Below are 24,510 nucleotides of genomic sequence, written 5' to 3' on the forward strand. Positions count from 1 at the left end.
CTGCTGGAGACAGAACAATACCAAGCAAACAGCACTTCAGACTGGCCGCCTAAACACAAATAAYACCACAGCTCAACACAGAGCACTCACAAAGAGAATTTTACCTACTGACGACACAAAAGCTGTACCGAGTTTCCCAAGGACAGCACATCCAGTGCCACCTCCCCACAGAAATGCTCCCTGAAAAGRCATCAGCTCTTCAGATTGACACATGCAGCAGGAAGCTGGCTGAATGCACAGAACTTTGGGGAACAGTTTGTTTAGACTGACCAAAAAAAGCGATGTGTGGGTGTGTGTAACAACTACCAGTATCCCTAATGCAGAAGTTTAGTAGATACTGAGCCCAGCCTAAGCTCACCTGGAGATTRGCAAGGCTTTTTTGATGAATCTCCAACTGAGTTCCAACTCCCAGTCACTGGACTAAAAATCAGGGAACTGCCCTAATTTCTGAAGGCTGGGAAGACTTGACACAGATTCATTCCAGAGCCAGAAAGGCAGGGGGGCAGGTACAAAGAACAGATCAGCTGTCAGCACTAATTAGCTGTGTACAATTTAATGCATTTCATTATTTGGCAGGAATCATCCAGGTAACCATCTCGCTGATGCTAAAAATAACCCCAGCCAGCGCAGCGTGGGTGTGTGTGCAAGGCTGAGCTCCTCACACGAGACAGGAGCTAAATATAGAGCCACAATTTAATTCTGTGGGCGTGTGGGAGCTGAGGGAGTCTCCCTTCTCTCCTCGCTCTGCTCCAGACAGCAAGACGTGATGCTGGCAGGGGGACCAGCTGGGGGYTGCTGTCAAATCTGCATAAAGCTGCAGGATTTTATTAAGAGCATGCACAGCACCCATGTGCTTGGTGAGGATTTGGGATTTTTTTTTAATATTTTGTCCCTTTTCAGTTATGGCCTCTGCTTTTCAGGCTATGGGAAAGAAAGATATTGTAAGGGATGGGGGGGAACAATAGGAAGAATGGAGAAGGTGCAAATGAATCTGAGAATTTTTTTTGGTGCTGCCACCAAGATTCAGATGTTCAGATCCCAAGGCATTAATATGGCCTGTGCTCTTCCTTAGTGTCAGGCAGTGTCACACAGCTGGAAACCCGAGTGCTCTGAACACACTGACAGCACTGGCCTGGTCAAGGAGCTGAGGATTAGTGTTTCCTGAGACAGCCTTCAATGGTAAAATTCAGGAGGAAAGGGAGAAGACTCAAGTGCCATTAAGGTCTCCAAGCAATAAGTTCAGCCTCCTGTTTACAAGGCTTTTCAAGTCCAAGGAGGCTGCAGTGCAGTTCAAATAAAGCATTTAGAGAAGGTTCAAGTACATCTGTACACGCTGTACTTTGACTACACTGTCTTCCTGTCTAAAGGACTGAGAAAGGTTTGTTCCCTTTCAGGTATTAAACTCCCAAGAACAGAATGAAYCTCACTAACACCAGTCCCTGGTCAGCAAGTAAACCTGACCTCCCTGAGTGTGTGATCATACCAGGCCCTCTGCACAGCAGCTCTTGAACCAGAAGTGCTTCCTTGTTCCAGCAATAAAGTCCAGCGCTTGCACAATTAATTGTGGAGCACCCTGTCAGCTCTGGGCARGAGCTGTGATCTGCAGCTGAACCAGAATGAGCAATTTGCTGTCTCAGACCAGCCCCCAGCTTGTCTGGCAAGAATTTTTGAACACACTAATTAATTTATAAAGGGTTGAAACAGGGTTGCTTTAGTTCTGTGTTTTCTGGTTTGAATGCATGCACACGACCCAGAGCTGCTCTCAGTGCAGGATGTATTGCTGAGGATTCAGCATTCACCTCCTGCTGAAAAGGGGGGGTATTTGTGCAAATATGAGGCAGTGTCACTGCAAAGGCAGTAAATTCTGCCAGGGRATGAAATAAAGTTCCAAATTCCCAGGGCACAACTGATTAAAGATTGTCTTCTGGGAAGACACTATCTCCTTACACTGCTCTGTTCTACTTCCCTGGCTCCAGTGCTGGGAATTCCTAATCAAACCTATTTTCCACAGCACAGAGAAGGCAAGGGCAGCAGGTCAGAGCACAGCAGGCAAGGCAAGAGCAGAGCAGCAGGTGGAAACACAGATAGGAATACACAGGGCCTTTTCTGGGACACACAGTCAATTCCTCGAATAGATCTGGCGTAAGTGGCACAAGTGAAAAAACTAGAGAGAAAAAAAATCAGAGTTCAGAAAGCTGTTAAGTATCACAGGGGAGCAGAATTACATAAATAAACTTACAGGAAAACTGCTAAAGCGAGTGTAGTTGAATAAGGAAAAAGCCTTTTTGGGAAGAAAACAGTGCACTTGTTTTGCCCTGCCAACCCACCCACAAACAGAAGCACATGTTCAGCTCAGATCCCTTCCCAGAAATTGGGCACYGCCACACGCCTGAAGATCTGGGCTCTAACCCTGTGGAGTGACAAGCAGTCATAAATGGAAATGCTTGAAATGCCAGTAATACTCGGTAATGCTTCACCTTACGCTGGATTATGATTCAGGTTCTTGAGCTAGTGTGGGTCTGCAGCACAAGTAATTATTACAGAAAGAAATTAGTTTAATTTAATTTGCAGAGTTTAATCGATAGAGACCAAAGGAAGCTGCTCTGATTGTCACAGTGATTTGTGCTGTTKTGAGATGAAAGCCTGACCAGAACAAGGTGCTGTAACAGTTGTGAGCTCCTGATAACCCAAGGGCTGGGCAGGGAGGGATTGAGGCATTCACAGGGGCAGCCTTCACCCTTTGTAGGTATGGGCACTGTGTTACTGAGATGATYTAGGATTAGTTTTTTCTGGTTTAGACCTGTTAATGAAATTCGGGAAAAATGTCTTCTGCACTTAAAGCCAAGCACTTCACTTAGTTGGAACAAAAGYGAGATGGGATGGACAGGTTGTATCTGAAAAACTATGAACTGGTACAAGAAAAATCTGATACAGAAAGGGGTTTGGGTGCATGATTTTTCAATTTTAACACATCCATTTCAGATGTGCCACTTGAAAGCACTTAAGAACAAAAGAGAGGGGGGAAGTTCTGGTATTGTGTTGATTCTCCTCCCACCTGCCTTTTAAACTGAACCAAATTTATCTGCAGACTGGAAATAAATGTCACCATGACTGTTGCARTGAATTGCCTGCAGAATACCTAAATGGACTCTTCTCCCACAAAACCTGAATTGTGGCTTAGTTTGGAGAAGAAAAAACCTTACTGTGCAGAGCCACARTTGCACACAGTGTCCCTGAGGGTACAGCACTGTGTTATCCCTGGCTTATGGGGAAGGCTCTCAGATGAGTCACCTGCACCTTCACATGAAGAACTTGATCTTATTTTTGAGCTCTCTTCCAAGAAAACTGTCACAGTACATGTGATCCAAGGAAACTGTAATTCATACACTCCAGTTTCTGGTTCACCAGATTCTGTGAGYTACTACAGTTCCCTCCTCCTGCAGCTCTGAGCACAACTTCTGTAGCCTGGTTCATTCAGGATCTCAATTCCTCCAGGAATTGGAGGCTTGGGCGTGCTGCTTTCATATAGAAAAACTGGGTCAGACTAACACAGCTTCAACCTTTTTCAAATAACTTCAGAGAAGGTGAGGGGAGAGAAAAATGAAGACRATAAATATTTAGAAAACAGGAAGRGGGAAAGGAGAGAAAACAGGTCAGAACAGAAGGTCATTGATTTTACTCAACCAGTGCTCAACAGAGGATATGCAGTATCAACTATTAAAACACACTTCTAACTACATCTTTTTGACTCCACTGCCAGTGCCCACCTAGCAAGCTGCAACTGGATAATCAGGTCTTGGGAGGTTTTCCCTGTAGCTTGGGAGCTACCTGAGTCAGAGCACTGCAAGTTTCCTTCAGTATCTGTTTTTTCAGGATAATAACTCATCCAAGTGGCCAGCCCACTACCTTGACCCCTCCAGACTCTGGAGTGGTTTTTCCCTGGAAAGCTCTCTTCTTTTCTATCTTTTCCTTTAGCTGTCAGATGTAACACACCAAAAGACCAAAAAAAAGGACTCCCAGGTTTATCAATCCATGCTCTTGTTTTTATCCAGTGAAATTAAGAAGAAATGGACCACACCTTTGGAGGCTGAGGACCTCCCTCTGTTTAAAGTCCACTTAAGCAGAGGACTATAATAAGGCAACTGGAAAACAAGAGCCAGCAAGTTGGCAAAATCTGAATCTTAAATCCTATTAGAAACAGGTACTTCAATCTACTGAGTTCATTACTGTGCAAAGATGTGTCAGTTATTTTGCTTTGATAAAACTACAGAATACTACTCGGACAAGAAATAAACAGCAGAATAAAACCTGAGTGCTTCACTGTGGAAAAAAACCTCTTAAAACCAGGACTRCATGGCTCACAGATGAACCACCCGTGTCATTTGCTTGAGATGATCATATTCGTTAAGCAAATTAAATTCTGGATTAATTAATACTCTATTAGATTCTCGGAAATTATGTTAAAAAAGAATAAAGCCAGGCCCTCTCAGCAGTCTCTGCAGAAAGCAGCTGGCCTGTTGCACAGAGATCAGGCTAATTTGAGTGTCTGCAAAAGCCATATTCTGGGCAGGCTACACTGCAGCCTTGTTATATTCGTCACTGGGAGCGACTACAGCACTTCCAAATACCACCCAAGCGAGGAAAAATCCTCCTTCTCAAGAAAAGGTTAAACAAACCAGGACTGATGTGGTAAGGGAAGTTATATTTATAGACATCATGCAGCTAAGCTTGAAGAAATCCCTTTATCRGCCTGTTTACAACATAAAGGAAAAAAGTAACAGGGAATGATGTGTGTGGCTTAGGTCTACGAGGGTGATGGGAGCAGGAGGCTCAGGGTCAGCAGGGAATTKTGGTGGAGCAGAGGCCCAGCACTCCAATGCTGTGACTCGCTGTGCATCAGYTGCAAAAGCCAGGAAAATCAGTGTCTGAGGAGGGATTTTGCACAGAGCCAAGGCCTGTTGGAGTTCTGAGGAGTCACTGCCAGCTCTGCCTGGTTTCCCCATCCCAGCAGTCACTCCTCAGGCAGGGAACATCTCWAAGGACAATCACGGAGGTGGCACAATGGGATCCATTCCCAAGAACACTCACAAAGGTTTCATGTCACGGCCTTGTGCTTTGTCAGTGAGACACAATGTGTGTTGTACCACAACAAATCACGGCTGTAMCGGCCAAACTTAGCATTACATAATTTAATTATTACAATTTGTTCAATTGAGGAACCTGGATTTCAGAAGCTCAGAATATTCTGTTCTACRTGAAATTTGCCAGCACATTCTATTTAGAGTTACGTGACCATAACTAAACACAGGATTCTAAACAAAGGTAAGGAGGGTTCCAAAAAGCTCTGGGGACGAGCAGATGGAATATGAGGATGACATTTTAATACTCAAATCCTGCCTSCATTTTCCTGTAAGTTAGCCTGTCTGCAGTGCTCAGTGTCACACTTTGAGGCATCGAGTGACAAGTTATACTCCTCACCCTGTCCAATTTAAAAACAGAAAAACAGAATTACTGGAATACTACTTGCAGAGAGAAGTGAATAATTTCCCAGAGATGCTGCAAATCTGTTTTTTCAGACAAGACACTTTGCCACATTCTCGTGTTCTGTACAACAGATGTAACCATACAGACCAGCTTTGCAGAGCACTGTGAGAGCTGCTGGAGAAAGAACTACAAAACTGATGATTGTTGAGACCAGGRGACTCACACCCCTACAGACTGTTTGGGCCACATCTTTGAACTGTCAATGGAATTTCTCATTTCACACTGCACTGAGAGCAGGAACATGCTTTGTACTGAAAAATCAACCGATAACCTCAAGAGAAATTTTGAAAGAAGCAAAATATTAAAAGTAAATAAATGAGAGTGCAGTAAAAAGCAGGATTCAGAGCCTGCTGTGGGCAAAGGCCGTGTGGCTCTGGCCAGCCAAGGTTAGTGACAGTGTGAGGCCAAGCTGTTGGTCAAACTCAGTCCTGAGAAATGCTGGGCCAACAATAGTGTCCACAAGAGAAACAGATAATAGTGCAACAGATGGTGAAATACTGTCTGAAGGCAGGGGTATCCCATCCCACAGTGGATGCTGTGTGGGTGAGTGACAGGTGAGAACTAGAGAGTATTTGCCTTGCCAGGGGAGCRTTCCCAGAGAGATTCCTGCAGTCTGGGAGCAACTGTGCAGCCACACTCACGGTCCCAGCAGGGACCGGCTATCCCARCAGCATTTGCAACCTTAGAAATTGCTGTCATTTCGTTTTCTCCTTCAGGGATTACACAAAGTACTTGGAGAGTGCTGCATTTTCCTTGATTTACTTCAGTAATTAAGAAAGCTGCTCCTTGGCATCAAGCYTGACATTACAAGGAGTTTGCAAAGTACCACAGCACGTCCACTCCTGCTTGGCGCTACCAGGTTAGGAGGATCACAGCTCACACAGCTTGATACCCCCAGCTCTGGGGTAAATCCTCACTGCTCCTTGCAGAGGGCAAARACACCTTGCAGAGGTTTATTTGCCACCTCCTAGACTTTGCAGATTGCCAAAGGGACCTTGGTTATACAACACCAGGTTACAGGGAAGGATGCTCTCCAGAACACACACTGCATGGGGAGTTTTCCAGCAGCTCATATCCATTGGAAAGAAGGGCCTTTCTCAAATCAGTTTGCATTAAGTGAGGGGGAGGAGGAGAATTGACACACAGCTGACAGCCCACACACACCAATACTTTGCTCTCTGCAAATCCAGCTGTGGTTTCTTCCAGTGACCCAAATCCCACAGTTGCACATTGCAGTGGCATCTGTTGTAGGGGCAACTATTTATGGATTAAATGCACAATACTGCAGATTCTTAGTACAGCCCTGAGCATCCCACTGAGTCCAGGACATTCTGGGACACTTCCATCCGTGGACAATATCTCTATTTGATGCCCTTTGAAATGRAGCTAGTGCTACAGACCAAATTGATGTGTCTCTCTGTCAACCTGCCCCTTTTCTCTCTGACTGCCATGGCTGAAATTGCACTCGTGGCTGCCMAGGAAATTGAGTCACAAGCCTATAGACACTTCATTTCATACAGAGCACAAAGGTGCCTGACAAGTCAGCCTCAGCCTCCATGGAGAACAGGCACAAACATTCTATAAGGGGCTGTTCATACAATGAAGTTAAAACCTAGCTCTTTTTTCTTTCTTACCTTTCCCCCCATCCCCCTTTTTAAATTTTTTTTTTATCATTACCCAGTAAGCACCCAGGAGTATGCAACTGTCAYTAGGAGACAGGAAAGTCTCAGGTCAGTGACAGTCCTCACCACTGGTCTGACATTTGCTTCTGACTGCTGGTTATTGCAGGCTCCCTCCTGCTKCTCATGCAGTTGCTATCAGAGTTGATTTTAGTATCATTTCAGCAGTGGCAGATGTCTTTATTTAAAATGGTATCATGGTAATAAACACATAATGGGATAGAACTAAAACYGTGGGATTTATGATTGCTTTTGTTTGCCTGTTCTGAAGCATCAAACCCACAATGTTCTCTATTTGCCCGGATCTGTGATATGCAGGATTGCTTTTCTCTTTTTCATTCTGTGGGAACACAGGGCTCCAGAGTTTTACTCCTGCTTCAGAGGAAAAAAAAAAGGGGAGGGGGAAAAGATAAAGAAAACCTACTGCTTTACAGTGAAATGTTATTAACCATCTTCAGTGACCTACACAGTRTGACCAGGTCATGCTCAGGACATGGTTTCTCTTGGAAGGTCCTTCAACACACATTTTGTATCCAGCCTAAAGCTCTCCTCAGCCTTTAGCAGAGGAGGTGCAGTGGGAGCTGCACCATTCACTCAGTTATTTGAAGAGTGTGTTCTTTCAGCACTTTGCCTTGCTGAGCTATTTTTAGCTTGAAAGTATTCCCCAAACCAGCTCTCTGCCCAGCTGCAAGGCAAAGCAGAAGTGAGAACAAGCAGTGGTGCTGCTCACACTGACATTGCTGCTGAACAAAACACTCATCAAACTACAGACAGGGAACATGTCTTTGGCTGAACAACCAGTTGTACTTCTGTCACCCTAATGACTAAATATTGTGATTCTGTTACAAACAGGACAGATCCACTATCCAGCAGCTCTTTTAAACCACAGTGTGGGGAAGCAGGTGGAAGGAGAAAGCTGCTGTTCTGAAAATAGCAGTCATTACATTTCAATCCCATGTCAGCACATTAGTTCTTGCATATTAACTAATAACTCAGATGAAAATTAAAGCCATTATGTTACGTTGGTCCCAGAAYGTGCAACACCATCCTCCACTATCTGAGTGTGGAGAGAAGTTTGAAAGCCAAAGCCTCCTGAAGGTGGTAGAACGATGCTCAGCATCTGCACTGAGCTTTGCAGCCAGTGGAACTGAGTCAGGCTCTGCTTCCAGCTGGGCCTGGCCTTTCTTCCCCACACCTTGGKAAAACCAGGCACCCAAAGGTCAAGTGCAGCACAGCTTTCACAAGTGGTGAAAACAGTGATTACCCTAAAGCCTTCKCCATCGGAATGCTCTCACACAATTAGATCCTGGCTGCGGTGTTGTTTCAGCCCACACAGTGCTTACAGCCCTGTGCAATAACAAACCAGTCACCGGTGCAGGTCCTTCAGGGACAGKGGGTTATGATACCAGGGTCACACTGGGTAAGTGTGTGGTTTCTATTTCAGCTGAAATCTGAACTCTTTGCAGGGCTCGTATCACAGAAATGATAATGATGGACAAGTGTAATTGCCTGGTAGATGAGTGACAACATAATTAACTGAACTCGTGCTGATTTGCAGCTTTGAAAATCCAGACAGAACTAAAGGCCAAACAAATAAATAACACATGTAATTAAGGCAACATTTATAGCCTCTCTGTTTATCTGCAGTTTTCTTATTTGGATGCAAAAATTAGTTCATGAAGGCACATAGACACAAATATCAGGCTATTTTAAAGAATGTAACTCACAGCATTTACCAAACCAGCTCACCCTTTTCACGCCTCTCTGAGCTCCCTACTGTCAGAAGGTCAGCACCTTCTCTCAGGATGATACTCTTGGGTGCTTCAGCCTGAGGACAAGAAGCTTCTAAGGAGACAATATTGTGGGCTCCCAGGACTTAAAGGGGGTTATAAAAAAAGGAGTGAYCTTTTACATGGGTAGATAGTGATAGTAAAAGGGGAACAGTTTTTAACTGAAGCAACGTCAGGTTAGATTAGATATAAGAGAGAAGATTTTTACAGTGAGGGTGGTAAAACGCTGGAACAGGTTACTCARAGGTGGTGGATGTCCCATTTCTGGAAACATTCGATGTCAGGGTGGATGTGGCTCTGAACAACSTGATCTACTTGAAGATGTCCCTGCTCATTGCAGGGGTGTTGGACAAGATACCTTTAAAGGTTCTTTCCAACTCAAACTATCCTGATTCTATGATTTTCCTGTTATGGGAAATGCTGGCACATCATTTCCCACTTTTTACATGATCCAGAATTACCTTGGGGTAAAAACAGGTTTGTCTCAGTGTCTGCCTTCTAATTTTGTACAGACAGTAAAAGAGAAGTCCCTCCCACCACAGATTTACTACTACCCATAATTGTACATTGCAGGCAGGCACAGTGCAGCGTGGGCGACTCAAAGCCCTGGCACACATCCCCTTCWCAGCTACTTATAGGAAGGATGAAAATAAACTTCTTGTTGAATTGAACATGATGTTCTGGCAACAGAGATGCCAATTTAAGAGGCAGAGCTTCTACCTCCTCATGGGCAGCAGACAGAAGCTGATTTATGAGAGGCAAAACCAGGGCACTCCCATTTCTCCTCCCTTTGCCCRGGCTCTGAGGGATCCTGTTCACCACTTCCCTTCCCAACTCATCTGCAAAACCACCTGACTCGAGGGACAATCAATGCAATTGCTGCCGGCTACAGCTCATTTACTGATAGCTGGATTGATTGCTCACTTGTCAGCCCGGGGTCCACAGGCACATGCACGTGTCCAAGTCTACCCAGTTCATTCCTCCCTTTGGAGAAGATTGTCAGAATCACATGGATCTAACTAAGAGCAGCAACAGGATTCCAAAGTATAACTTTGGCTTCAGCTACAAATCCAAAAGAAATTCAGTTTTGTGGCAATCACACATACAGACACTGTGCAATAGATTCTGTGCAAAAACATATTTGGGCAACAGGAAGATATTTGGGGGACAGATAAGAAATCACACAAACCTGAGCTGTTTTTCACTGGATTCTGCTTGAATGCTTGCTTGAGTCTGCAGGCGGGTGAGATACAGACTAATGGAGGAGCTGGAAAGGAAGGACTGTCTGAGTTGTGAGAATCAGCATAGCCCCACAGGCACACAGGGGGGCTTGTACCTGTTCCAGATTTGTCTCTCATCAGCTATTCTGTGCCCACACCTGCAAGCCCTCAGCTTGCTGTGGCTTGGCTGAGATGCAGCTCCCACAGCAGACAAAGCAGACACTGCTGAGGGTAATTGTGAGGACAGGGAACTTGGCAGCACCTCCTGCTCACAGGACATATTGATGCATTGCCCATCTGACAGCAGACCCTGGTGACACGCAGMTCCTCAGACTGCTGAGCACTCAGTCACCTGTAACTGTTCAATATGATCGATATTTGTGTAACAGTGGTCCCAAGACATTCATTCCCTTGAATATGAAGGAGACAATCTGGCAGTGTGAAGCAGATATTGATCTCCTGATCAGCAGTCAGAGGCACATGTACGAGTCACCGGGCTCACAAACATGTGACCTTGCTCCAGAGGGGACAARCCATTTGTGGCTTTCCCCACACTCCAACTCCACATCTGCGCTTGTGCTCGTGTCAAACATGATCATGGGCAGGGCCCTGACGGCAGAGGACAGCTTGTTCTGCTGCAATTAYACACCACACATGTTCACTGAGGGAAGAAAACAGGCACCATAGATCCCCCGCCCCTCTGAGAGCCAGCGGGGAGCACTCACCCACGTCAGAGGATTCCCATGTGGAAATTGCATGGGGAAAACAAACATCTTGAGGCCATGTGCAAATCTGAGCACCTGAAGGGCTTTGTGACCAAGAGCACCTGGCTGTACCTGCAGGGTGTTSTGGGGAGAACCACAGGTGACTGAGCTAACCTGCAATGACCTGCTTCTCTCACCCAGAGGAGTAACACTGAGAGAACATGGGAGCAAGCAAGGTCTTTGGCTTCTACATATAATAATATACATATGATTACCTCTCTGAATTATCTTTCTGAGTCCAATTTACTGGAGAAAACATTCTAAAGGTAGCCTGAAAATACACCCAGAACAGTCTCCAAGCTTCAGACAGCTGAAGAATTTTTAATTTTTCTGATCATGAGAAATAGCTGCGCATGTAGTGTAGTGTGTCCATCCCCTTTTACCCCCACACACTTACTGTGACTATTTAATGATGAGAAAATGCTGTTTTCTGTCCAAACTTGGAGCATCTCTGACACGTGTCCAGCAATCTGTGAACTGTACCCAGTCACCGTTTATGTGGAAACGACACTGGTGCCTCGGAGGCAGCTGCAGTCACCTCTGAGGTGCCAGTTCAGTTCCACTTGCTGCTGCTCTTGGCATCCCTTGGTTTAAACTAAAAGGGAGGCAAATTCCTGGAGTACTCTTAACATGAGACCATGGCGATACCAACGACATTGGGGGGGAATTTGGACAGAGGTAGGACCTGCCTGCGAGTTACTCGAGCATTTCCAGGAAAGTTTCAAGACATTACCAGAAACAATTGGCCCCACAGAGGCACTCAGAGGGAGCACTCCTGCCTCAGCAGGGAGTACAAAAATACCCAAACTTTGGTTTCCGTAACACCCAAGAGCACAGCAGCATTAATTGGATGTTTTTCCCAGAAACAAGAAATAGATAACTAAATCAGCTGAAAGGAAATCATTACTGTCACACAACAGAAGAGGTGGATTATGTGAGTGCTCCCATGGAGCTCACAGTCACCTTGCTGAGGTGAGTCCACGTGGGGCTGTGAGTCTCTAGGAGGAAAAAGAACAGAAATGGAAAGCACAGGACTCACCCAGCCACGACCACGTCTTTGTTGCAGCAGTGCTGGAGCCTCCTGTTCACCTCAGACCTTCACACGGCTCCTCCGGGCAGAGCTGCTGACCAGCACAGCAGCCACAATGACCCAGGCTGAGCTGGGTGCATGGACTTGACTGGATCCACATGAAATGAGCRAAGGCTCTGGTTCAAATTCACCTGCCCCTGCCTCATACAAGATGCTCTCTGTGCAAAGTCTCTGGAGACCATCCACAGTCACTGAGGGGTCAGGTTTTGGCCTTTKCCAAAGCTCCTTCATGGCAGGTGCCTGTTTCATCCTCGGGAATCACACACTGTCTCCACTGCTCTGCAGTCTGCTACAATTGTTATTCAGCTGAAGATTTTTTTCTTTTAAAAACGAGAATTGAGCATCCYCTCTCTATGTTCTGAGTCTCTCCATGCCCTGTTCCTGGCTGTGCTCCCCAGCCATGGCATGAGGGGAGCCGGGGGCCATTTCCCCAGGCCAGGTGTCCCTGAGGTGTGGCGGCGTTCCCCAGGCCATGGCACTGGCTCTCCACAGTCCCTTCTGAGGAAATTCACCGAGCTCAGCACACAAGGTGTGCTTCTGCTTCTACTAGAGGCAGGATTTCACATGGATCAGCTTCAGAGAAAACATGAAATGAACTTCCAAAATAGAGCACCTGTTGCTCAGAGCCCCGCAGCACGCAGGGAACAGCTCACCCAAGCTGAGGCCCAAACTCATCTGAAATGGTTTCTTACATTAAAGCTCCATCARTCAGGAGGGATGTGCATTTTGACAGGGGCGACCTGTGAGTTTGTGCTGCCTGGAGCCCTCAGAGAGAGGTGTCTGTGCTTTTTCTCGCTCAGGGCCCGGCTGCAGGCGCCCGCTGAGGGGGCTCAGCCCCCGGGGTGCGGTGAGGAGACTCCACCATTCCGCCATCCCCCGAGCAGCTCGGGCAGGGTGGGCTTTGGCCCCGGGGTGCCCTGAGGCTTCTCCGCCATCCCCCTGAAGAGTTCGGGCAGGGCGGGTTCTGCCCCGGGACGCGGTGACACCTCTGCCATGCCACCGAGCAGCTCGGGCAGGGTGGGCTCAGCCCCCGCGGTGCCCTGAGGAGACTCCGCCATCCCCAGAGCAGCTCGAGCAGGGTGGGCTTTGGCCCCGGGATGCGGTGACACCTCTGCCATCCCCCTGAAGAGTTCGGGCAGGGCGGGCTCAGCCCCCGGGGTGCCGTGAGGCGACTCCACCATCCCCAGAGCAGTTCGGGCAGGGTGGGCTTTGGCCCCTGGGTGCAGTGACAGCTCCGCCATTCCCCCGAGCAGCTCGGGGAGAGCAGGCTCAGTCCTCGGGGTGCCATGAGGCGCCTCCGCCATCCCCCCGAGCAGCTCGGGGTGCGGCCGCAGCAGCCACAGGGTCCTTCCTGCCCAGCGAAGGACGGGCATTCGGGCACTGAATTCCTTTCACAAGCGGCAAAATCCTGCAGGAAGGATCTCTGGAGCCCCGGTTCAGCCGGGCCGGCTCAGCAGAGCCGTGCAGCCCCACCAGACTCCAGCCCCTCGTCCCTGTCAGGGCAGCTGGAGCCCGGCACCTCCGCCAGCCACTCCGCCCCAAGCGCAGCCACCACTCAGAAAGGAAGCGAAAGTTCTTTTCTGGGCACTGAGAGGCTTCTCCAGAACAGCAGAAATAAGAAATAGACCCAAAAAGTCCCTGGACATTGATGGCAACAATGTCAGAGGTTTTTGCGGCTTCTCATTTGATCGTGATTCTCGCTGTACTTGGTGTTTTCACTCTATTCCCACCTTCCCAAAACCCCATTTAGGTTTTATTTTTAGCCAAAGTCCGTGTCTGGTTTTGTGACTGTGACACAAAGTTTGGAAGGGTGTTCTGTAGCTCTGAAAAACTCAGGGAAAAAACCCTACAAAGCATTCATAGGCACATATACCTGTTGTCTGTCTGCACCTTTTTCTTGTTTTGGGTATGAAGCTGAGTGTGCACCAAAAAATGGGTACTTACCATGTATTTATCAAAACCAAAGGGAAACAGAGTTTAAATAATCAACCATCATACATATTATATCTATATAAATACAGAGCCTTCACACAGAATCACATACATTCGCATTCTCATACTGCTTCACTCATTCTGTTAGGTTTTTAACCCCCCAGTTTAAAAGGTGCCTCTGAAATCTAATGTACAGATTCGGGAGTATCTATCAATCTCACATGGCAGGGCTGTAATTAAGAATGGCTGAGAGAGAGGCGCATGAGCAGCAGGTCGAGTGGACCTTTCATTTGCAGATGGCTCTCCCAGTAAGCCATTCTTCCCTGATTTATATTACAAAATGCACTTTAATCTGTTTCAAACAAAACCTAGCCAGAGTTGTGTAATTTCTGAGACATGCAGAGAAATGAGCGAGAAGGGAGGAGTCCAAGGGTAACCAGAATTAAAAATACATGTGTAAAGCCTTTAGTTTCAGCATCATTCCTGTTTCAGTTGGGATTATTGCAACTTCCGCTGCYGGAGTATCCGGCTTATTCCTCCAAAGAGCGCCCAGAGATCAGGAGAAAAGCCTTGGGGGATACAAAGGGTTAGGTGGAGAGAGCGAGAGTTAGGCTGTGTTTGTACACAAGAGCTCATCTAATCTAAGCTTCTTACTGGTGTGAATTTGGTGTAGTAATTGTGGTGTGTTCCTGATGCCCAAGATGAGAGTTTTTCCAGACTGTTTTATTAATAAAGGGTTATTTGTCAGTTTACCACTTGTTGGTCTGATAACAAATGACTACAGAGTTGATTTTGAAGGTGTTTTGGGTAAGGCTTACAAAATTAGCAGATCAGATCCTTTTACYAGTTCTTTTGCAGTGTGTTAACAATTACTGCATTTTCCCATCTGCTGTACATTTGATAAAATRTAGATCCAGTTACAGCATGACTTTATAATTATTCATATATTTCCTATACCCACTAGAGGAGTAACTGCAGCAGTTTGCAGTGTGGTCCCTGCTCTGAGTGTTTCTTTGTCTCTGTAACTTCATCTCCGGCTTGGCAACATCTGCCGAGAGCAGACGATGAGAATCCTGAACGCTGCCAGAACGCAGGCCAGGAAACATCGGAAACTCTTTCCGATCTGCTAGCTGGATTATTACACAAAATCCAGCAAATGCAGCCTCCGTGTGTGTGTGTGTGTGTGCTTGCCTAGGGAGGGCTCCAATTACCTGAGATCCTCTGCAGATATTCCAGTGCCTCGTGGGGGAGTGAGTCTCATTTAGTATGCGGAATAAAATCACTGTGGCACCGATCATATGATTTGAAGACTCAATCCTGAGGCAGCACTACAGAAAAGGGGAGGTGGAACCAAGACACTCCGTTCAGACAGCGCGAGGCTGTGAGCAGCACACGAATTGCATTCAGCAGGCAGGAGCAGAGCTGGGGRATTGCTCTGGTAGACGTGGAATCGGGAAACCACGGGAAAAGCTTTATTTCTGGCCAGTCTGCATTCTGTCAGGATGCACCGCTGGTGTTAGAGAAAAGGAAACGTGCTACTGTGTGTGATTAAAAGGTAAAGGCAGTGGCAGAGACAGAAGATCACAGTGGAACTCCTTTGATAGCCACCTGAAACACATCCTTGAGAGCGAATTTTACCTCTGGAGAGTGCTGCTTCCCACTGACTGTCTGGAAAGTGTGATGAAAAGGATGCATATTCTGAGGAAGCGTTTCATGGACAGCAGAGCGAACTAGAGGAGAACTTTCACCTGCATTACTGGCATTTGGGAAAAATAATATAAGAAACAATTCTCTGCCAGGATTATTTATTTTTTTTCTTCTTCACAAGTCCTGGAGAGATTTTTATAGTYCTCTCCTGAGGAAAACACCAACCAGAAGTCAGAATACTGCTGCAGACTTTCCAAAGAAYAGGCATGGTACAAAATGTGATTTTGGTGTTTTTCCGCAGGCGACTCAGCCAAAGACCCGCTGTTGAGGAGCTAGAAAGAAGGAATATACTGAAACGTGAGTATTTTTTTTCTTAACTATTTGATCTGTGTTTGTTGAAATCAGTGATTGCATTTGCAGAACGCAATATTTTTGAATAGACAAATTAATTCACTGGGATTATTTTCTGTACCTAAAAGCTTTAATTTTTCACAAAGACTTGCAATTTTAGGACTATAAGAAGCAGTCAGGTTCAKGATTTCGAATAATTTTCATTCTGATTACACTGGTATGGGTGTCCAAGAGGRGAATACAATCTGAATGTCACCCAGTGCCATCTGAATTGGAGTGACATTTTTCAAAACATGGATTTTCAAGGCAAACACTGAATACTGCTGGGAATACAGTGGAAGGGGGAAGTGTCCTTACACAGGTGTGATTCTCCCAAGGTCCATTTGCTCTTGTCACTGGAGATCTTCCCAAAGCCAAGTCAAAGATCATCCTGAGATATCAGAATTATTAGAGGGACACTCCCAGTAGTGTTACAGGTGCTGCCACAGGGGAGTGTTCTCAGCATCTCTCAAATTCACAAAGCAAAGCTTGCAGCTCTTTTCCTAAATGTTTCCAGGGGGTCAAACAAGGGATGAACATAATCCCTTTCCTTAAAGGTGCTGAATTGGGGAAGGTGAGAGGGAGCTTTGAAATTGTCTCCACTATGGATTTCAGACAGGAGAAGGGGGGAATCCATCTGCTATTGAGTCTATTTAGTGTTGGAAGACAAAACCCAGAAATGATAGTTTCTCATTAAAGAGGCATAAAACATAAAGCCACAGAAATCTGTCATACAAGCAGTGCTGCTTACACAATTTAATTTATATTTTGTCATGTGATTGTAATTCCCTAGGAAAAAAGTTATCTACATTATGTTACCTAAAATTCAATGTTGCAGAACTTTCTTAGTGGTTCCTAGGGAAAAACCTTGCACTTTTGCCACTGAAGTTATTTGGGATTTCATTTCGGTTTTAACACAAAAGATTCCTCAGGCAACATATATTTAGCAGTGTCCTCTGTACAGTTCCAAGGCATAGATCACACACAGTAAAATGAGCTGAACTTAGTATGGGCACAGCTTGATGAGGAAAAGAAAACCCTCCTTGCGATATGAGTGGGTGAACTTGGCCAAACTTCACCTGTCATCTACCATGAGAGGCAGGAAAAAGCACTAACCCAAGGTTCTGAAATAGGTGGGGCCAGATTTTCAAGAGTCAGTAACCRACGTCTCTGAAAATCTGTCTCTTTGGGCTTTTTTCTGGCTAAGGAAAAACTGATCTCTACTAAAAAAATCTGTTCGTTTATGTTTACTTTTTGAAGTATGCTGGTTACATCCTTAATCTGGGTTAAAGTGACCAGTTTTAATAATAAAAAAGTTTGAATACATTCATATAATGAGCTTAGAGAGAGATAAAGCAGAAAGAAGATAAAGCAGAATTAAAGATAGTTCCTGAACACCAGCTAAACATACTGGTCTAGATTTGTATCTCATTTAAAGAGCTCCCAGCATGGAGCAAATTTATTGACTTCTGTTGGGTTTTATACAGGTTCAGCTGGGATCAGAACCACTTCCATTTTATTTACTCTGCCATTATAGAAAAAGCTGAATGTCCTGTAAAAGCCCTTCAGTAAAATCTATACAGCCTCCTCCAGGTGTAGTAAGGGTTTGTGCAGTTTTAAGTTGTGCRTTTCCCAACATCTTTGATGTTCATAATTGGTACTGCTGGCAGAAGTTCTTTTATGGACTCAGAATTCACATTTGTACAATTCTGGTAAAAAGAAARCTATACTAAAAAGTACAACTGCTGTTACTTAAAGCAAATCTCAGCAAGATTTCAAAAAGTGATTTCTTAYCTCCTTTAGGGAGTTGTTTCTGAGATAAAAGTAATACATAAAAAGCAAACTTAAAGCCAGCACTTTCTTACAATGTTGTTGATCTTCCAAGTTCTTTAACTATAGAACCACTGCTGGCTTCCCACCAAACCTGAAAAGCAAATGAACTAAAATCACATCCTGGGTGTCAGATATGCCCTTGCTGTCCTCAACAGACAGCTGAACTCACATCCAGCATGGCATTTCTTGAACCCCTGTACAATCCCTCCTCCATGCTGACCCCAAGTTTAGTGTCACACAGAGCTGAGTTCCCTGAGGAGCTGGCAGAGCACAGAATGAGCTGCAGCRCTGCACAGGCCCCCTCACAACGGGAGCCTCTCTGCTGAGATTTGCAAACCCAGCCCTCAGTAATGAATGGATCTGTGTGGGCAGAATGAGGGAGATGGGAAAAGCCTCTCTGGGCTGAGTAATAATGCCTGAGTTCTACAATCCCTTGCCAGCATTTCATATCAAATCCCTGTTTGTTTGGGTTTTTTTTTTTGTTTTGTAAAAGAACCATTTCTTTTATTTCTTGGAGTTGGAAATAAGCGAACACAAGCAAACAGAAATGGGTCACTACACATGTATATTAGGGAAAGTATTTCTTAATCAGAAATGTGTATTTTGGGCTTTTTTTGGGGGGGGGGGGGGGGGGGGAATTACAATCATGGAATCACAGGACAGTTTGGGTTGGAAGGGACCTTAAAGCTCATCTTGTTCCACCCTCTCCCATGGGCAGGGACACCTTCCACTATCCCAGATTGCTCCACGCCCCATCCAACCCGGCCTTGAACACTCCCAGGGATGGTGCATCCACAGCTTTCCTGAGCAGTTCTCCTTGCATACCTCATCATACTGTAAAAAGGCACTACACCACAGAAAATTATCTATATTTAATTTAAAAAAATGCAAAATAGGAATATCTACTCTATAAGGGTTGAATTAAAGCTGAATGAATAACTTCTTGCAGGTATCTCTATGTCTAAGAATACCCTCTRCTTTCTAAAGCCTGTTCTCTTTTTACACACTGCAGACTGAAATAGCTGCTCATCCCTGACACAGCACTAATTTTAGCTGAYCTGTTCTCTTTACATTTTGTGCCTTGCCATTGAACTGTAATGTAGCACATTATAGCATTTTAAATTGATTTGATTTACATTTGTATCGTAGCCAGGTGTAGCTATGCACTGCTATGTTCTTTTCAATAGGTTTGATTGCATTTTCAGTCATCTAATGAGTGCAAAAATCAGGGAGAAGAAGCTTCATTGTTAAAAATACCATCTTGGAAATCCATCTGCAGTGCAAGTGGGGTTTGAGGCATAGTAGAAATCAATCACGTGTATGCTTTAACACTGGAAATATCTAATTCAAGTGGTGTAATAAACCTCACGGTAGTACTTAGAGAATCCCACAATGGTTAAACCTTTTTTTTCTGGCTCCRCAGCTTTGTTCAGGTCATGGGCTCATGCCTTAATTTAGTAACAGATAGTACTGGGAATAGAAACGCCATTAACTCGTTTCCTAAGGCAGGGGATCTATTTCACACAGTGTTACAGCACGCCGGGCTATTTTTAGAGGCAGTGTGTAGGAGTTCTCACGGCTTGAATGTTAATAGGCACAACACACAAAGCCGAGCTGGCTGAGGGGAGAGCCGAGCTCTGCAGAGGAACCCCCGGCAGGAGGACCGGGTCTAATGTCAGCGAGAGCCAAGGTGCAGGTCAGGGGCAGGAGCAGAGAGTGATGCAGCCTGAGAGAAGGAAGGGGATCGAGGAGAGAAGAGAAGAGAAGAGCACGGGCTCTCCCTGGAGCTGCTGCAGCCAGGCTCCTCAGCATCCAACAGCATGAATGGCTCCAGCACTATGGGAGTAAAAAAGGATGATTAATCAACGGTGGAGTGTTTTGATTTTCCTTCTAAARTTTATCCAAGTGGAGCATTGGTGTGGCTGCTGTTGTTTTATTAAATCTTTGTGCAGTTCAGAGCGCAGGCAGAGCTGACATTGGCTCCGGGACATTGTCCTCACACAGAGGTAACTCCGTGTTCCTGCACAGCCCAGGGATGCACTGAATTACCAAAACACACAACTACAAGCTGCTTATTTTTCTGTGCCCGTCATTGCCTGGAACTTGCGAAAACACCAAACTTCCTCATGAGGAAAGTCATCTTTTTTTTTATATTCTCCGCAGAACGAAATGACCAAACGGAACAGGAAGAGAGAAGGGAAATCAAGCAGAGACTGACAAGAAAGGTAAAATCTTGCAATACTTGTTATTAGCTTTTAGAAATTTAGCAAAATTACTGTAATATCAACCAGCCTTAGAGGCCATTATTATATAGAACCTTCCTCAATATCCATCTTCCTCAGCAGTGTCTGATAGTACTGTCTGGTAATATGAATTATAARCATACCTACCTTAGCTCAGCTACACGAGATTTAGTAAAATATTTACATATAAACTTAGTCAGAAAATGGGTATTTGTTTGCACMCTGCATATTTGTTAGCTCCATTGCTAGAAAAGGACTTTTTCATTTTTTGTAGCAGAGCTGACTCCCTGCTGAGCACCAGGTCTGCTCCCATAGTACATTTCTTTTTGCATTTAAAATATTCTCAGAATTTGAATTAGATCTTGTTGTTYTGTTCCTAGAAATCCCTAATGGAATTATAGACAAAATATGCTCATAAYTTGTTAAAGCCAGACTGAAATTCTTCCAGGGGTCTAGTGCTGAGAATCTCACACTGGCAATCTGCCTCTGCCTRGAGAGAACATCCTAGAGCACCCAGAACCGTACAGAGATGATAACAAATCCACCATGATTCCTTTACATTTTGAAAATGTATTTTATCAGTATCTGGGTTCAAATAATTTCTTCTTTTGTCCATTATAAAGGCATTGTGCTATAGCCCAMAACTCCATTTAAACCATCATTACTCTCCTAGCAGTCCTCCAAATGATTAAATATTTCCCTGGAGTTTCCAAGGGTTGGGTGCTTTTCCAAAAGCAGAAATGCACACTGAGCTAAGATGAAAAGCAGCAAATGTTTCATTTTTTTACTGATATGTTTGATATTAACCCTGGTTTTATTTCACAAAACTTCTGAATACAGCTTAACCAGAGACCTACAGTTGATGAACTGAGAGACAGAAAGATCCTGATTCGATTCAGTGATTATGTGGAAGTGGCAAAAGCACAGGACTATGACAGGAGAGCAGACAAACCATGGACACGACTGTCAGCAGCAGACAAGGTACTGACAGAACCACAATCACCAAGTTCTGCTTTCTCCTTGATTTGTCTGTAATGATGCATCACATTCTAAACCGACATTTAACCGCTGGAACATTTCATCTCTGTACATGTTATCTTTATTTTTTATGCTGAAATCATACTGACCAAAGCAATCTGTCATAAAAATTGCCTATTTATAAACATATTTATTTAGGACCCTAAAGACTTCTACCCACCCACCCAAAAAGGTGGATACAATCTCCAGCTCAAAACCATTTCCAGCCAACAGAGTATTAACATTCATTCTCAGACTGGAAGTTTTCCCCAAAAATGCAGATATTTCCTCTCATGTTTCCTGTGAGTGCTCAAGGAGTCACTGCACCCACATTCTCCTGAGCAAAAACTCTGATTCTGTCCCATCACAAACCTGCCACATAGCAGTTTTACATCCCAATTTGAGTGTCACATTTAGATGCTTGAGTAGTAGGAATWTTCACCATGATTTCAGACACAACAGTTGGGAAGTTTCAGGGCTGCAGGAAGCAGARGGAGCAGAATGCTGAGACAATTACTGGCAAAATGGCAAACACAGGATCATGAATATGGCTTTGTTCTGAGATGTGGAGATCAGACACTTTGGTTTCCATCCCAGTGTCCCCCCAGTTAGTGACAAATGGTTTAGAGGACTCAGAAAAGGAACAGAGCATTTCTACTCCAGTAGCTGTTCTCCTAAGCTCACTAAAATGGTGAATAAGCTATTCCATAGTAATCAATAGAATAATGATTTTGAATTTTCCTTGTATCTACTCMGCTGTTATTAAAATTAGACTTTTTCTGGGTTTACTGTTTCAGTGTTACTGTTTCAATTAACAAGGCAGGTTTGTAAGCAGAAAGAAAGTGACAGTTCAACCACACAYACTGGTGGCACACCAGGAAGTCAGGGTCAGAGCTGGACCTCTGCATTTGTGACTGGAAAATGGATCAATTTCTTGGCAACTTCTCTTAATCTTTAATGAATTTTARCTGGAATCTTATCAAATGTGAGACAACCAGCCCTGAGGTGTTATTCTGTCAGAATTGCTTCTAGACAGCAGTGACCCTGTCAGCAATCAATAACTAATGAGAAGTATTATGTCACCAATCCATACAACCCAAATAGTCAGCATTTCCACCAGCACAGAGTGCTCTGCTATACCCAATACCTGGAAAGTGTTCTGCTCTGCACGTCTGGGATTTTGCAATGCTCACGAACACAAAATTATTTGTTCATKTTTTTCTTTTTTYAATTCCTAGGCAGCCATTCGGAAAGAGCTGAATGAATACAAAAGTAATGAAATGGAGGTYCATGCATCGAGCAAACATTTGACAAGGTCAGTTTTCCAGCTGTTTATTTYCACTACCTCCTAAAAACACTCTGCATGAGTCCTGAACCTGTAGATTTTACATGCTGGATGTGGGAGAAGAATATGCAAAGGGAGTTTTATTTGAAAACGATTTTTTAAAAGTAGAACAACTTAATACACTRTGTAACGATCTCTGAATTAAATCTACTTGAGTCTGGAACCTTATCCCAAACACTGAAACTTCCCTGGTAAGAAATAGAAAATTGTACCTACCGTAACAGGCCCCACCCAGTGCCCAGGGGTAATACCTTTGTTGTAATTGGATTTATTCAAAGGATTCAGCCTGGGGATTTCAGTATTCCCTGGCAGCCCAGTTGCTGTTGGGAGGAGCAACCCCCAGGTAACTTAATGACATTTAATTCCATGTCAGGAGGAGGTCAGCAGAGAGAAAAGCTTTGCACTGTTGTCACTCTCCACGTGACTGGGCTGCTGTGAACCTGGGCAGGGCAGTGCCAGCACTGGTGACAGGGACTGTGTTTGAACACACATAAAAACATTCATCTCCCCTAAGTGAAGAAAAAAGATGAGAGGCTGATTCCMGAGACCCTGATACCTGCAAAAAGGCCTTAAGGGCAAACCAGCATCAGTGCATGGATGGAATGAAACATGGGGAGGGAAAAGGGATGRCTGCAGTTTCAGTCTGAAGGCAGCTATACATTGCCTAATTAAAGCTACCTGGGGAGTTTGAGTAAATGGCAAGGAGGGATTTTGAAATTTGTTCAGGATATGAGGAGTAAACAGGCTTACAATTTACAATTAGTGCTAAGGCATTACAAATTATTGGGGCTTTAATTATGGATCTCAGCCAAAAGAACAAACCTACAGAGCAGGAAATATTTATTCAAACATCTCACCGACAGTACCTCCTCATACTTTACAAAGCATTTCAACATTGTCTAACTCTTACAAAAAAGAACAAGATCACTGCACAATAAAGGTTATTGCTACCAATGACAAACTGTGGCTACATTTACTAAAAGGAAATAAATGCAAATCAACTACACATACCTGTGTTTGCAATTGCATTCCCAAAGAAATGTAAATGAGGGGCCCTGAGGATTGTACCTGCACTGCAACCATGGCACAGGGGTGGGAATGTGCTGGGGAAAATTAAGATTTAAAAGCTGCTATTCTTCAACACTGTTACTGTACTTCTGTGGGCTTTAAAAAAATTTTGTTAATCTAACATCAAACCCAAAAAGTAATTGAATTCTAYTGCAAAGTGGTTTGAAAAATGTCTCTCTTTTCTCCTAGATTTCACAGGCCATAGGAATTTTCTTCTGAGAAGAATCTGTCTTTACTTTTTGATATTGCTGCTGAACACGCATCAGGGAATACYGAAGTCGTTCCCTAAGGTTCAGTCCAGGCTCCCTGGATGTTGATGTGACAGAAGGACTCTGCAGCTGAAGCCTCTGCAGCACTTGGGGACAGCAAGGCAGCCCAGAGCTCTGGGGGCAGAAGAGTGCTGGCCTGTGGAGTGGGACAAGCTGAAAAAGACTGAAGTGAAGCTACTTGAAAGAGCCTCCTCCTCTCCTTTGCCACTCGTTTGGAACTGTTTTCAGCCTACCTTGGAAAAGGAGATGCTGTGCATGTACAGGCTTTACCATTCCAAGGCCTCTGACATAAAAGGACATGACACTCTGTCATCCAGTATTATGTTGACAAGGCATTTGGAACTTACCACAATTAGTTTGTAAAACACCTAAGTTCATGTTCGAAAAACTAATTTAATGTATTATAATTTCATTCTTTTTTATATACTGTCTAACAGAATCACAGCTGCAAGCATTTTTGATTCCTGTTACTTTTGTTCTTTAATTAAATGACTACTTATTGCAGGAAATGAACATGTTTCCTAAAGCTCTTTTTTTTCCCAGGGACAGTTGGGAAGGGAAGAGATTTTACTTATTATGCACCAAACCATTTTAGTTCTTCATCAGCACAGAGTCTGCAAAAGGATGATACCAGTTAAAGTTTTCCATCTTGTGGAACAGCATAACCTGGTTGTCATTC

The 24,510-nt window shown here is 44.5% G+C and overlaps 1 protein-coding gene across 2 annotated transcripts in view; it reads left to right on the plus strand.

Moving 5' to 3' along the window:
* The window catches only part of PHACTR3 (phosphatase and actin regulator 3), a 98,792-nt gene extending 74,283 nt beyond the window's left edge, over window positions 1-24,509 (plus strand). For both annotated transcript variants that reach the window (XM_057378126.1, XM_057378127.1), the window contains exons 9-13: window positions 15,968-16,023; window positions 20,053-20,114; window positions 20,973-21,113; window positions 22,388-22,464; window positions 23,752-24,509. In XM_057378126.1, coding sequence (XP_057234109.1) covers window positions 15,968-16,023; window positions 20,053-20,114; window positions 20,973-21,113; window positions 22,388-22,464; window positions 23,752-23,767 — 352 coding nt within the window. In that variant the 3' untranslated portion in view covers window positions 23,768-24,509. The remainder of the gene's footprint in view (window positions 1-15,967; window positions 16,024-20,052; window positions 20,115-20,972; window positions 21,114-22,387; window positions 22,465-23,751) is intronic.
* The last annotated feature ends 1 nt before the right edge of the window (window position 24,510 follows it).

This window comes from Malurus melanocephalus, unplaced genomic scaffold (genome assembly GCF_030028575.1).
Source record: "Malurus melanocephalus ecotype Western Australia unplaced genomic scaffold, MMel_1.1 scaffold_341, whole genome shotgun sequence".
Classification (NCBI taxonomy): domain Eukaryota; kingdom Metazoa; phylum Chordata; class Aves; order Passeriformes; family Maluridae; genus Malurus; species Malurus melanocephalus.